Raw genomic sequence first — 15,000 nt, 5'->3', positions numbered from 1 at the left:
CCCTCTCTTTATATCAGTCCCTCCTCTATACCTCCTCATCCCTCTCTTTATATCAGTCCCTCCACATCTCTCTCTTTATATCAGTCCCTCCTCATCCCTCTATTTATATCAGTCCCTCCTCTATCCCCCCTCATCACTCTCTTTATATCAGTCTCTCCTCATCCCTCTATTTATATCAGTCCCTCCTCACCCCTCTCTTTATTTCAGTCCCTATTCCTCCTCTACATCAGCATCTCAGTGCCCCCCCCCCTTCCACAAACACCCTTTTCTACCTTCTTTCACGGGGATGGCAGGCTTCTTTTGGCGTAGGCCCAGCAAAATGAAGAAGAGGACCAGTGGGATGAAGATCTCAAAGGCCAGCACCCACTAGAGAGAGAGAGAGAGAGAGAGAGAGAGAGCGAAAGAGAGAGAGAGAGAGAGAGAGAGAGAAAGAGAGAGAGAGAGAGAGAGAGAGAGAGAGAGAGGGAGAGAGAGGGGGAAATACACAAAAGGTTAGACACAGTGTTTCCCGTCTTCACGACAGATATAGTATAGTATACGAATATAGCAGATATAAATATAGAGTTGAACCTGTAACATCTAGAAAGCCTCCACTGTATTTTTTACATTGAAGAAAGAACCAGCCACATTGACTTAAAAACTCAAGCTGTACTAAAAATAGAAACGTATAAAAATAAAAGACCCTTCTGCAGTGCTACAGAAGTCGTGAGACGGCCAAACAAACACATTTACACACACACACAGGTGTTTTGAGTTTGTGTTCTTGAAACACATTTACACACACACACACACAGGTGACTTGAGTTTGTGTTCTTGAAACACATTTACACACAGCACAGGTGTCTTGAGTTTGTGTTCTTGAAACACATTTACACACACACACAGGTGACTTGAGTTTGTGTTCTTGAAACACATGTACACACACACACAGGTGACCTGAGTTTGTGTTCTTGAAACACATTTACACACTACACACTGCGCAGGTGACTTGAGTTTGTGTTCTTGAAAGGCATTTACACACACACAGGTGACTTCAGTTTGTGTTCTTGAAACCCATGTACGCACGCACACACACACATGACTTGAGTTTATGTTTTTGAAACACATTTACACACAGCACAGGTGACTTGAGTGTGTGTTCTTGCACCCTGCTCCGCCCTCTCCTTGTCAGCTCCCATTCCCTTGATCATGGATCAGCTGGCAACTGAATGAATTGAGGAGAGTTTGCTTGGTGTCGCGTATCGATCCATTCATCTTAGCGGCTGGCGTGGAACATTGTCCAGTTTGCTAAACGGGCAGCGGGGGAGTACACACTCACTCACACACACACACACACACACACACACACACACACACACACACACACACACACACACACACACACACACACACACACACATACACACACACCAGGGGGAACCTGCCAGCCCAGGGACGGCCTCTCCAAAGTGGTTTGTTAGAGAAATTATAAGCGAGAGGTCGAGGGGCAGCCATAAAGGTGAAGCACTTTATAAATGACAAACTCCCTCCTTTCACTCTTTTTTGCTTTTCATCCTCTCTCCCTTCATCCTCTCTATCAGAACCCAAACGTCTGTCTTTCACTTTCATTGTGCAAAGTTTTGTTTTGATAGGAGTAAAGGAATAAAAAAAGACATTTTTGAGGTGTATTTTTGCCATGCATTATTTGCACACATCTCAGATTGATGAGAATTAAACATATTTCCTCAACTAGGATTTCTTAGGACTTTTAGTATGTTGTTCTGGACACCTCATAGAAATAATCTATGCTGAAAAACATTCTTTGACAATTACTTCTATTTTTGGCTCCAACATGGGTTATTTTGCCTGGACTATAACCCTAACCCTAACTCTCCCCTCCGGTTGATAATAATACACTAACACACCCTAACCTAACCCTGCAGTGGACACTAACACACACTAACCCTGAGGTGCTCATGGTACACTAACACACACTAACCCTGAGGTGCTCATGGTACACTAACACACCCTAACCCTCCGGTGGGTCATGATACACTAACACACACTAACCCTGAGGTGCTCATGGTACACTAACACACCCTAACCCTGAGGTGGCTCATAGGCCCTCATGGCCCGCAGTTGTGGTAACACAAACGCTTCCTGTGCTTTAAGCATGCTTGCATGTTATATCATGAACACTAGAATTTCCTATGGGTCAACTTAACACACAGACGCAGTTTTAGTTTTTTTTTTATTATTATTGGTTTCGGTTGTGGGTGCTTCTCACGTCCTCGGATAATGCTACTTGATGCTGTGCCGGCATGACATGGATAATACTGTAGGAATGCACTCTGGGAATCTTTTTTTTCGCTCGGATATTATAGTCAGGGGGTGAGTTCCGTGTTCCATAGCTCTGCTGGAAAATACAGATACCAATTACGGCTCCGGGATTTATGAAGTCACGGCGCCCCCTGGGGAGAGGGTTAATGAACGATGAGCGATGCATTGTGATCAATAGAAAAGAGTATAATATACAGATGGAACAGCAATAATAGACTGCTTACTGAGACAGCAGACCAACTCCCAGCTGCGTGTATGTGTGTGTGTATGTTTGAGTGTGTGTTCATGCGTGTGTGTGCGCATGTGTGTGTGTGTATGTTTGCGTGCATGTTCATGCGTGTGTTTGTGTGTGTGTGTGTGTGTGTATGTTTGCGTGCATGTTCATGCGTGTGTTGTGTGTGTGTGTGTGTGTGTGTGTGTGTGTGTGTGTGTGTGTGTGTAAGACAGAAGGTGTGTGATCAATAGAAAAGAGTATAATACACAGATGGAAAAGCAATAATAGACTGCACAGGGAGACAGCAGACCAACTCCCAGCTGTGTGTATGTGTGTATGTATGTTTGCGTGTGTGTTCATGCGTGTGTTTGTGTGTGTGTGTGTGTGTGTATGTGTGTGTGTGTGTGTAAGACAGAGAGTGTGTGATCAATAGAAAAGAGTATAATACACAGATGGAACAGCAATAATAGACTGCTCACTGAGACAGCAGACCAACTCCCAGAAGAGAAGAAAGGCGCTTGGTTCTGTTTCCTAGAGACGTGGGCTCACTTGGAATGCACAACATCACTCAGGGCCCTACATCTCTCTCTCTCTCTCTTTCTCTCGCTCTCTACTTGTGTGTGTGTGTGTGTATGTGTGAGGTGTGTGTGTGTGTGTGTGTGTGTGTGTGTGTGTGTGTGTGTGTGTGTGTGAGTGAGTGAGTATGTGTGTGTGTGTGTGTGTGTGTGTGTGTGTGTGTGTGTGTGTGAGTGAGTATGTGTGTGTGTGTGTGTGTGTGTGTGTGTGTGTGTGTGTGTGTGTGTGTAAGGGTGTGTGTGTGTGTGTGTGTGTGTGTGTGTGTGAGTGAGTGTGTGTATGTGGTGGATGAAGGAAGTAGATACTAAGGCACAGTGTGGGACACACACACACACACACACACACACACACACACACACACATCAGAGGGCAGAGCCGTGGGCCGGGTAACTGATTGTGTGAGTGAGGTGGAGGTGTGAGATGCTGGTTTGAGGGAGAGAGGGCAGTGGGGGCTGTGGTGAAGGGTGGTGGTGCTGGTGGTGGTGCTGGTGGTGATGTGTGTGTGTGTGTGTGTGTGTGTGTGTGTGTGTGTGTGTGTGCATGTGTGTGCGTGTGTGTGTGGTGGCGGCGGCACTGACGTCTGTTGTTGACATTTCTGTACCCGACTACAATGTGTCATTCAGAGCTGCCAGAGCCCATCTCACGGAGGTGGTGACGCAGTGTCAGGATGTGCAAAGGCAGTGGAGGGTACACGGGGACAGAGAGCATGGAGACACACACACACACACACACACACACACACACGCTCGCGTGCACACACACACACACACACACACACACATACAAACACACACACACGCTCGCGCGCACACACACACACACACATACACACACAAACACACACACACGCACACGCTCGCGCGCACACACACACACACACGCGCAAACACACAAACACACACATGCGAGCGCGCACACACACACACACACACACACACACACACACTAACACACGCGCACGCACACACACACACACACACACACACAGACACATACAGACAGACAGACAGACAGACAGACAGACAGACAGACAGACACACACACAGACACACACACACACACACACACACACACACACGCTTGACTGTTGTTCACTCCAAGAATGAAAATACTTTAAGGGACAAAAAGGAGAGAGAGAGTCTGACGAAGAGCAGCAGAAAGAGGAAGTGACACTAAATAGGTGAAGCAAGGCATCTGCTCCAGAAAAACATCCTGTTTGCTGAGTCACACTATAAAGACGGCAGAAGGCTCGTTTTGTGTTTATACTGTATAAATATTTGTATATGTGAGTGTATATGTGCGTGTGTATGTGAGTGTATATGTGATTTTGTATGTGTGTTCGTGAGTGTGTATGTCTGTTTGTCGTGAGTGTGTATGTGTGTGTGTGTGTGTGTGTGTTTGTGTGTATGTTTGCGTGCGTATGCATGCGTGTGTTTGTGTTTGTGTGTGTATGTATGTTTGTGTGTGTGTTCATGATTGCGTGTGTGTGTGTTCATGCGTGTGTTTGTGTGTGTGTGCATGCGTGTGTTTGTGTGTGTGTGTGTGTACACATGTGTATGTGTGTATGTTTGCATGCTTTTCCTTGCGTGTGTTTGTGTTTGTATGTCTGCTTGCATGTTCATGCGTGTGTTTGTGTGTGCGCATGTGTGTGTGTGTATGTTTGCGTGCATGTTCATGCGTGTGTTTGTGTGTGTGTGTGTGTGTGTGTGTGTGCGTGTGTGTGTGTGTGTAAGACAGAGAGTGTGTGATGACAGAGACATGGTGGAACCCTCATGCACAGGCTCTTGTCATCCCCCTCATCCCTCTCTATCAGACTCTGTCCTCCCTCTCCAGACTGTCAGTGAAGGTCAAGATAGACAGACTGCTCATCTACACCGCCTACACACACACACACACACACACACCATACACACACACAATGCACAAAGGCCCAACTCACGCTTTACAAAGACTTCGTTATACAGACCTGAGTGCTGAATACTACTGTTCTCCATATGCATACACACACACACACACACACACACACACACACACACACACACACACACACACACACACACACACACAAAATATACACAGGCAACAGCTGAATAAAAAAATCCCCATCTAAAACCGAGAGCTTGTCTATTTTGCCTGGTTTTCCATTCTTCATGCTTATTGATTTGCAGGGCAGGAAAGGGCGAACAGAAACATTTGATTGGAATATTAAACAGCTTGCCCTGCCAAGTCACTGAGTCTGAAAATGGCCTTTTGTTTCTCCATTTATTTATTTATTTACTTTCTTTTTGTCTCCCCTCATTCAGCCCCTCGTTTGCATGGCGAGGAGAGCTGTTCCATAATTTAAAACAGAAGCGCTGCTTTTGGCCTGTGTGTGTGTGTGTGTGTGTGTGTGTGTGTGTGTGTGTGTGTGTGTGTGTGTGTGTGTGTGTGTGTGTGTGTGTGTGTCGCCTTTCCCTTTCTGAGCACAGGTCATGAACAGTATCAGACACACACACACACACACATAAACACACACGATACAAAAAACATTCTCTTTCCATTTTTCATTAGACAGAGATATTATAATTCTGGATTCTCCATTTTGGCAAGTAGTCCGTGTTTGGAAGGAAGGCAAGGAACCTAACAATACCCACTGACCTAAAAAACAAATTGGTGTCGGTCACTGATGGAGCTTTCTCTCCTCTGCAGAGGACTGTGCATCTGTCGAGCCCAGACATGGGCAAAGTACGTATATATATATTTGTATTTATTTTTATTTTTATTAAATGACGCGTCGACTAGAAAAATCCACGTCGACCATTTTTCACAATCGACGGCGTCGATTTTGTCGACTTATCGTTGCAGCTCTATGCCGCACAGAGCCTGCGTGGCTGCTCTAACCTGATAATGCAAATAATAAAGAAGTTCAAGTGAGGCAATTGGTTTGGGCGCAGGCCTCAGATGTTTTCATGATGTTTGATCAGTCACGTTACGACATGTTTTTGCATTGTTCATGTTCGCGCAATATGTTAAATTGCCTTGCAAATAAATGCTTTGCTACCTGTTAAAGGCCAAATCCTTTCATGTGATGATTTTTACATGAAATGTATTAGTTCACACAAACACTCCATCCATCTGTTCCTGGCCCGGCCCCTCTGTCAAATTTTAGAACCCATTGTGGCCCGCGAGTCAAAAAGTTTGCCCACCCCTGGTCTAGCCCAAAACAGCACTCCACAGAGCTACACAAGGCCTGAACAGGTATAGCACTCCACAGAGCTACACAAGGCATGAACGGGTATAGCACGCCACAGAGCTACACAAGGCATGGACGGGTATAGCACGCCACAGAGCTACACAAGGCATGAACGGGTATAGCACGCCACAGAGCTACACAAGGCATGAACGGGTATAGCACTCTACACAAGGCATGAACGGGTATAGCACTCCACCCATAGAGCTACACAAGGAATGAACGAGTATAGCACGCCACAGAGGCATGAACGGGTATAAAATCATCACTTCTCACGATCATTATGTCACCAGCACGGAAATTATAAGTGGTGTTCTGAGATGGTGTGGTTTAAAATGTAAAAAGTAAATTGCTATACATAACAAAAATAATAATAATTAAAAACTTTAATTGTATAGCACCCTTCATGCAAAACAATGCAGCTCAAAGTGCTTAACAGCAAATATATATATATATATATAGACTACAGCAAGATTTTTTTTTTTTTTACAGGACTGCAAAAATATCAATAATCGTGGAGATTCTAAGAATTGGCCCATTGACAGCCCATCATGGAGCATTTCCACTGCAGTGAAGCAAAAATACAAGAAAAACATCCTTCAGGAGACATCTTAAAAGACATCTTCCATGAAGTGAGCCGTTAACGACAACATTTATCTCCCGCTTGGCTGGAACTGTGATCATCTTCCTGCTCGGAGCGCTTGCAAGTTTGCATGCGCACTCATTTTTATTCCATCTCTGCTGTGCAATACCAGTCCCTTTCTCGGAAAATAAATCGACTTATTTAATTCACGCTCTTCCCTCACAGGAAGACAGACTAATGAATGAGAGCACTGTAATTTGGTAAAAAGGACTCCACAGAGTCTGAGAATATCGCTTTACATTCCAAATTACATTTTGGTGTGCCGTAAAAAATGTTCCCAATGCACAACACGGAAGGGAAGCAGAGTTGTTGCTCTGTGTATGTACTAGCTCACGGTCATGGTGACGGTAGATCTAGCCAATGGCTCTTACTCAAAAAAAGGTTTGAACGACTGGCATTTACTGGCATGGATTTTTCATCCATGATTTATTTTCGAGCCTAAAGCCCAGCATAGCCCAGTTCAGTTCAGTTCCTTACTGTAGGCCTGTTTTGATCTTCCAGAGATATGGTGCAGGACTTGGAGTGTGACAACTATATGTCCGTTATATTTTTTTTTAAACACTTCAATCCCACCCCTCCCAGTGAAACATCACTGCTCATTTCATAGAACATGCCTATTGAACATCTACTACAAACCAATTACAGGCTGAATCTAGTTTGCATGAACCAGACTCTAGACTCCAGTGTGGAACATCTACTACAAACCAATTACAGGCTGAATCTAGTTTGCATGAACCAGACTCTAGACTCCAGTGCAGAACATCTACTACAAACCAATTACAGGCTGAATCTAGTTTGCATGAACCAGACTCTAGACTCCAGTGTAGAACATCTACTACAAACCAATTACAGGCTGAATCTAGTTTGCATGAACCAGACTCCAGACTCAGTGTATTTCCTAAAGTGAGTTTGGAAGGAGCTCTCACCTCAATCAGACTAACTGAACATCAGAATCAGAATCAGACTAACTGAACAGAATCAGAACATCATGGGTGACTGGGCCTGGGGCTGCAATAACTGATCCAGTAAGGCACCATAAAGCTTCCGGTGGGCTAAGCAGCATATTTTACTATCAACAGAGGAAACAAGTTTACAAGTTAACAAGTCTTTATTTTTTCAGATGCACAAAACGACACAGGGTCAGACAGGGCACTGAAATTCTAAAGACAAGGCACCGCCCAAAGAACCTGCCATAACACAACATAACAAAGTATAACAGAACAAAACATGACATACACTCTGTAGCCTACAAGCACTCTGAACATAATTTACAGGTAATACACATATAATAACCAAATTAAATCATTAATAATAATTAGGCTACATCAAATTAAATTACTAAACCGCACCTCAATTAGGCAGCAGGAATCTCAACAGAAGGCACGACTAACAGCTGCACTCTACAAAAAGACTTGGCTAACAGCTCTAGCAGCTAATAGCTATAATCCCTTCTGGCTAAGCACAACTCTTTTTAGCAGCAGCTTTCCCTGAGAGCAGCTCTGGCTAATAGTTTTGCTATCAGCTGCTCCAGCTAACAGCAGCTCTCACTAAAGCCTGGAGGCTCAGCTTCAGCATTAATACTCTTCTGCCGCAATTGAGCCATGGGGGAAAGAAAGTGGGATCGATATCGCTGGATTGATTTCCTGTGTAGCATCCTGCTATCTGTCTCCTGTGTACACAGCACCCTCCTCGCAGACACCTTGCCCCACTTCCTCACTTCCTGCAGTCTGAATGTGATTTCCCCTGAGAATCGCTCATCACCGCACCTTCATCAGGTGTGCTGCCTGCTCCATTAAGACCAGTGCGTCCCAGGACTCCCATATATTAACACAGACTCCTCTAAAGTCTTTCACTTTGCATAAGGAAGCCTGTGTGCTCTCCTAAACCAATTACGCTGGCTGTCATAGTACTATAGATATAACATACTATAGATGTAAATGACAATATTATATCCTAATGTTTACAAAGCTGTACTGTTCATTATTAAATTAAAATAAAATCGCCTGGCAATAAGTAAAATTACAATATTCCGAAGAATTCCTTCCCAAATACCTCATTGGATTAGTTCACCGCTAGAAGGTAAATCATGCATAATCGGAAAACACTTTTGCAGTTTGACCTGTATTGAGAGAATCCCAGCAATCCAAACAGCATTCTAGCCTAATGGCATTTGTGACTCTTACCATATAAACTAAACCACAAAACGCTTTCACTGCACTGCAAAACATTTCGTAAAGTGCTCTCCATAATTAGTGTCTGTACGCTATTTTTCCACATAAAACAGTACTTGGCTGTCCAGATCCATCCATTCATCCAGACTCAGATCTTCTATCTAAGAGCTCCAGTATTACCACAGACAATGGCGTCGACCACATGTTCTGCCTAGTTGCAGGTCCACTCAGAACATGGCCCAGCTAGTCCTTCTGTCCTGGTGCTGTAACCTGACCCTACATATTGTAACCACACTGGATCCCTGGCATCTGGGGATAGAACTGTTTGTTGTTCTCCCGCTAGAACTGTTTGGTGTTCTCTGCTAGAACTACTTGGTGTTCTCCTGCTAGAACTGTTTGGTGTTCTCCTGCTAGAACTGTTTGGTGTTCTCTGCTAGAACTACTTGGTGTTCTCCTGCTAGAACTGTTTGGTGTTCTCCTGCTAGAACTGTTTGGTGTTGTCTCACTAGAACTGTTTCCACCATGGGAGGAAGCCGGGCCTCTGTGGACATACCTCAAAGAAGATGCAGAGAGAGAACGAGAGCAGTTCTGTTGATCTTAACCAACGTTTACACTGTCAGAATGAAATCTAATCAAAGACAAAAACAAAATGGACCATTCTGTTTCTTCAAATCTGCATTTTGTGGGACAAAGTGGCACAGAAAGTGCAATGGGAAAAGACACAGAAAAAGCGGAACGAGAATGCACCACTTTGCTCATCTGTGGTAAGACTAAGTGCTCCTAATTACGACTGAGCGTTTGTTATTGTTTTTGCAAAAGCTTTCTCGACTTCCCAAACAAACTTTGATCTTTCTGCTCGTGGAGCTGTCCGTTTTGATCAATAACTATCAACCTGCGATCGCCCCCGGAGTCTCTCTGCATAAAATCCCCCACACCATATTATAGAGATGTTATCACTGCAGTTACTGTAGCAGCACACACACACACCACACACACACGCGTACACACACGTATACACACACACACCACACACACCAATCAAGAACAAACACACCACCAATGCACCACCGTAGCACCACACACACACACTCCCTACTCCCTCCCCCACTGAGAGGCTTTCTGAAGCACAATTACACACCACACACACCATATTATGGAGATGTTATCACTGCAGTTACTGTAGCAGTAGTCCTCTGGGACCTTTCCGTTCTTACTGAAAACCACAACGCACACACACACCCACCACACAAATCAAGATCAAACACACCACCATATCACCACACACACATGAGTACACACACGTATGCACACACACAGACACACACATCAATCAAGAACAAACACATATACACCACCGTAGCACCACACACACACACTCCCTACTCCCTCTTCACCGAGAGGCTTTCTGAAGCACATCTACAAACAATGAGTCAGAAAACACTAATTAGCTTCTTAACTAAACGCATCAGTTACAGTCGTCAGAGACTGGTAGAGTGGCACAGGAGGAAGGGACTGGTAGTGTGGCACAGGAGGTCAGGAGGTCAGAGACTGGTAGTGTGGCACAGGAGGAAGAGGCTGGTAGTGTGGCACAGGAGGAAGGGACTGGTAGTGTGGCACAGGAGGGCAGGGACTGGTAGTGTGGCACAGGAGGAAGGGACTGGTAGTGTGGCACAGGAGGAAGAGACTGGTAGTGTGGCACAGGAGGAAGAGACTGGTAGTGTGGCACAGGAGGAAGGGACTTGTAGTGTGGCACAGGAGGAAGGGGCTGGTAGTGTGGCACAGGAGGAAGAGGCTGGTAGTGTGGCACAGGAGGAAGGGACTGGTAGTGTGGCACAGGAGGAAGGGACTGGTAGTGTGGCACAGGAGGAAGGGACTGGTAGTGTGGTACAGGAGGTCAGGGACTGGTAGTGTGGCACAGGAGGCAGGGACTGGTAGTGTGGCACAGGAGGAAGGGACTGGTAGTGTGGCACAGGAGGATGGGACTGGTAGTGTGGCACAGGAGGTCAGGGGGTCAGGGACTGGTAGTGTGGCACAGGAGGAAGGGACTGGTAGTGTGGCACAGGAGGCAGGGACTGGTAGTGTGGCACAGGAGGCAGGGACTGGTAGTGTGGCACAGGAGGCAGCCAACACATCAGAGAGGTCTGACCTCTGACCTCTGAGTCAGACCTCCTCAGCGAGCTGGACACATCCTGTCAGACCTCCTTAACAATGGCTGAATGTAAACACACTGAACACTTTCCCTGAGTAAACAATCTCTCCCTCTCTCTCCCTCTCCGTCTCCCTCTTTCCATCCCTCTCTCTCTCCCTCCATCTATCTCTCTCCCTCTCTCTCTTTCCCCTCTCTCTCTCCCTCTCACCTCTCTCTCCCTCTCCCCTCTCTCTCTATCCCCTCTCGCTCTCTTCCTCTCCCCTCTCACTCTCTCCTTCCCTCTCTCTTTCTCTTCTGACATGCACGACATAACCCTCTCACTCTCCCCCTATCTCCCCTTCTCTGTTTCTCTCACTCTCTCTCCCCTCTCTCTCACTCTATGCCCTCCTCTCTATGTCCTCCCATCTCTCTCTCTCTCCCCTCCCTCTCCCCTATCTCTCTCTCCCTCCCTCTCCCTCTCTCTACTGACATGCACAACATAACTCCGTTTAGGAGACTACAAATGACAACAGAGATGTCCAGTACCCATAGTGCACTGCAACAAGTGCCATTACAAAAGGCAGGAGAGCGTAGCTTCACACACTAGATGGGCTCTTATTAATTCAGGCTGTAAGTGTGGATGCGATCTTCTGTCTCTCTCGGAGTCGAGTGCTGTTGTATGTAGTTGTTCTTATTAATTCAGGCTGTAAGTGTGGATGCGATCCTCTGTCTCTCTCGGAGTCGAGCGCTGTTGTATAGAGTTGTTCTTACTGCTAAATACTCACTAAGTGCTGCCCCTGAGTACTGTGGGTTACATCTACCACCGAGAAACACCATTACGGCTAACGCTACACTGCAGTGCGACAAATGTTTTTTCTTTTTTTTTTTAAACACGTCCTTCAGAAGTCATGCTAAAAACAACTTACGTAACACAAAAGTGCTCAAAGCCATTTCAGTAGGGCATCCATCTTTCAATTAGCTGGAGCCACGGTCCCTCTGCTGCGTCTGAGTGCCACAGGAGGAGGGCTGGACTGGGTGGGTTGGTGTGTTTGTGTGTGTGTGTGTGTGTGTGTGTGGAACAGGCGAGGCGGCTGATCCATCAGATAGCGAGTGACCTCTGATCGGGAGCAGCGGAGCGGGGCGCCCACCAGGCCTCATTTAGCAGCACAATGGCTGGGCATGACAGGGCACTGCCACCTGAGCCACCTGAGCCACCTGAGCCACCTGAGCCCACGGTCCCGGTCCGCCTCATCTTTCACGGCAAACCTTATTTAAGTAGCTCTCCTTGAATGGGTGTTACATGCCTGTCTAGGGCTTTGGGATGTAACAAACATTTAAAAACACGGGCAGACAACGGAGTAAACAGAACCGTGAATTTATTGGACAAATAATAAAATAAATAACTAAGGCTCCAAAATTAACCCCACAAACAGAAACCCAAGGTCTTGAGAGCAGGCCTCAACAGCCTGACGCTCTCTCCCGGTCTCTCACTCCGGTGAGTAGCGAACGTTAGGTAGAGGTGCGGGTAAGGCCCGAGGCTTGGCCTAACGGAAACGAATAGTGGCAGACAACAGGAAATCGCAATCCCCAAAGCAAGCTCCCATGTGATGAAATCCGGCCGCTTTTAAAGGGCCGGGACTTCTCTAACCCAATGGGATTAGAGCCCCAATCAGCACGGCACCAACCTGTTTGCAAGACACAGAAGGCAAAACAAAACGCACAGGCAAAAATAGACAGACAGACACACAGGGTCGTAACAATGGAGTCCCCCATTCACACTGGCCGCACAGCTCCTGCCTCCTGAACCCACTGCTGTGTCTCAATTGCAGCTTTGTCTCTGGCACTGATACCGGCGGCCATCTTGACACAAAAGCAGAGATGCAGCCTAAATCCACGGCCTCTGAGGAATCAGGCTTCTTTGGCTTCTTTGGCTTTATAATGCTTCAGTGCAGGAGAAATACACTGAGAGATAAAGCTAACTGGTTTGTGATTTGTAACTGTAAAGAAACATTGGAGAACTGCAGTGCCTTTATGGGGACAGACCCTGAGGCCCTGAGTACATTTTAGATTGCACTAAAGTGAATAATGCACCATCCACTATCTAATAGCGTTGATCAGGGGAATTGCGTTGGTTACAAACCACTCCAACCACCTCCCCTCAGATTGCCTAGCTGAGGTCACATCCTGTTTACTCCCCAGGAGCAGGTGGAGCTACAGGTCTCTACGCATGAAAAGGGAGTGATTGAGATGGATGATAAACAGGAAATACTGGAAGTATGTGTGTGTATGTTGAGTGAGGTCACATCCTGTTTACTCCCCAGGAGCAGGTGGAGCTACAGGTCTCTACGCATGAAAAGAGAGTGATTGAGATGGATGATAAACAGGAAATACTTCCATGTGTGTGTGTATGATGTCACATCCTGTTTACTCTCCAGGAGCAGGTGGAGCTACAGGTCTCTACGCATGAAAAGAGAGTGATTGAGATGGATGATAAACAGGAAATACTTCCATGTGTGTGTATGATGTCACATCCTGTTTACTCTCCAGGAGCAGGTGGAGCTACAGGTCTCTACGCATGAAAAGAGAGTGATTGAGATGGATGATAAACAGGAAATACTTCCATGTGTGTGTATGATGTCACATCCTGTTTACTCTCCAGGAGCAGGTGGAGCTACAGGTCTCTACGCATGAAAAGAGAGCGATTGAGATGATAAACAGGAAATACTTCCATGTGTGTGTATGATGTGTGTGTGTCTGTGTGCTTATTCTTAATTACGATAGGCAGTTCTTCTCTCCCAGTCCTGTTCCTCTTAGTAGTAACTGCATCTCCGTAAGTAAGCCCATCTCTTTCTCTCTCTCTCTCTCTCTCTCTTCCTCTCTTTCTCTTCTCTGGCTTGACAGCCCTACAGCGTTGCCTCTCTAATACAATGCCGGCGATCAATTATTGAGCCGCTCTGTACTCGTCTGTCCTTAAATAATTAAGCAGGCTGATTATGAGAAAGCATTACTGCTGATGCGTCTACTGGGAGCTAGGACAGAGCTGGGACTCAAGTGAGAAGCACAAGGACCTGAGAGAGAGAGATGGGATAGGTAGGGAGAGAGAGAGAGAGGTAGGGAGAGAGAGAGAGAGAGACAAAGGCAGGGAGAGAAAGAGAGACAGAGAGAGAGAGAGAGAGAGAGACAGAGGTAGGGAGAGAGACAGGGAAAGACAGAGACAGACGTAGGGAGAGAGAGAGCGAGAGAGAGAGATAGAGAGAGAGAGACAGAGACAGAGGTAGGGAGAGAGAAAAAAATAAAGCAGGTCTAGGTTCTGTACAGGGCTGTATGATGTGTGTCTGTGTGTGTGTGTGTGTGTGTATGTGTGTGTGTGTGTAGGTGTGCGCGTGTGTGTCTGTGTGTGTGTGTGTGTGTGTGTGTGTGTGTGTGTGTGTTTGTGTGTGGACTCAGGTGTGATCTTAAGATCTTTACCCAGCTGAGGGTGTTTGTGTGTTCCTGAGTGTTAATGGGTGGAGACACAAGACAGGAACGGTAACAGAAATCAAAGCACCATCTCTCGCTATCACACTCACTTTAACCTGACAGCTGGCTGTGATACGCGACTGTTGATATAAACTCCTCAACTCCACAGAGGTGAAGCGCCGCCATCCACCACGTCAGCTGTCAGCTCTCCTCCACCCCAGCACAATCACAACCCTCACACCCCTCAACACCCCTCAACAA

The 15,000-nt window shown here is 46.2% G+C and overlaps 1 protein-coding gene across 1 annotated transcript in view; it reads right to left on the bottom strand.

Moving 5' to 3' along the window:
• abca2 (ATP-binding cassette, sub-family A (ABC1), member 2) overlaps nucleotides 1-15,000 on the bottom strand; it is a gene marked incomplete at its 5' end in the record, with an annotated part of 97,220 nt that overhangs the window by 54,371 nt on the left and 27,849 nt on the right. The window contains one exon of the mRNA XM_080852043.1: nucleotides 273-366. Coding sequence (XP_080708169.1) covers nucleotides 273-366 — 94 coding nt within the window. The remainder of the gene's footprint in view (nucleotides 1-272; nucleotides 367-15,000) is intronic.

This window comes from Sprattus sprattus (genome assembly GCF_963457725.1).
Source record: "Sprattus sprattus genome assembly, chromosome: 15".
Taxonomy (NCBI): domain Eukaryota; kingdom Metazoa; phylum Chordata; class Actinopteri; order Clupeiformes; family Clupeidae; genus Sprattus; species Sprattus sprattus.
The sequence above is the reverse complement of the archived record's forward strand: the minus strand, read 5'-3'. Positions and strand labels throughout refer to the sequence as shown.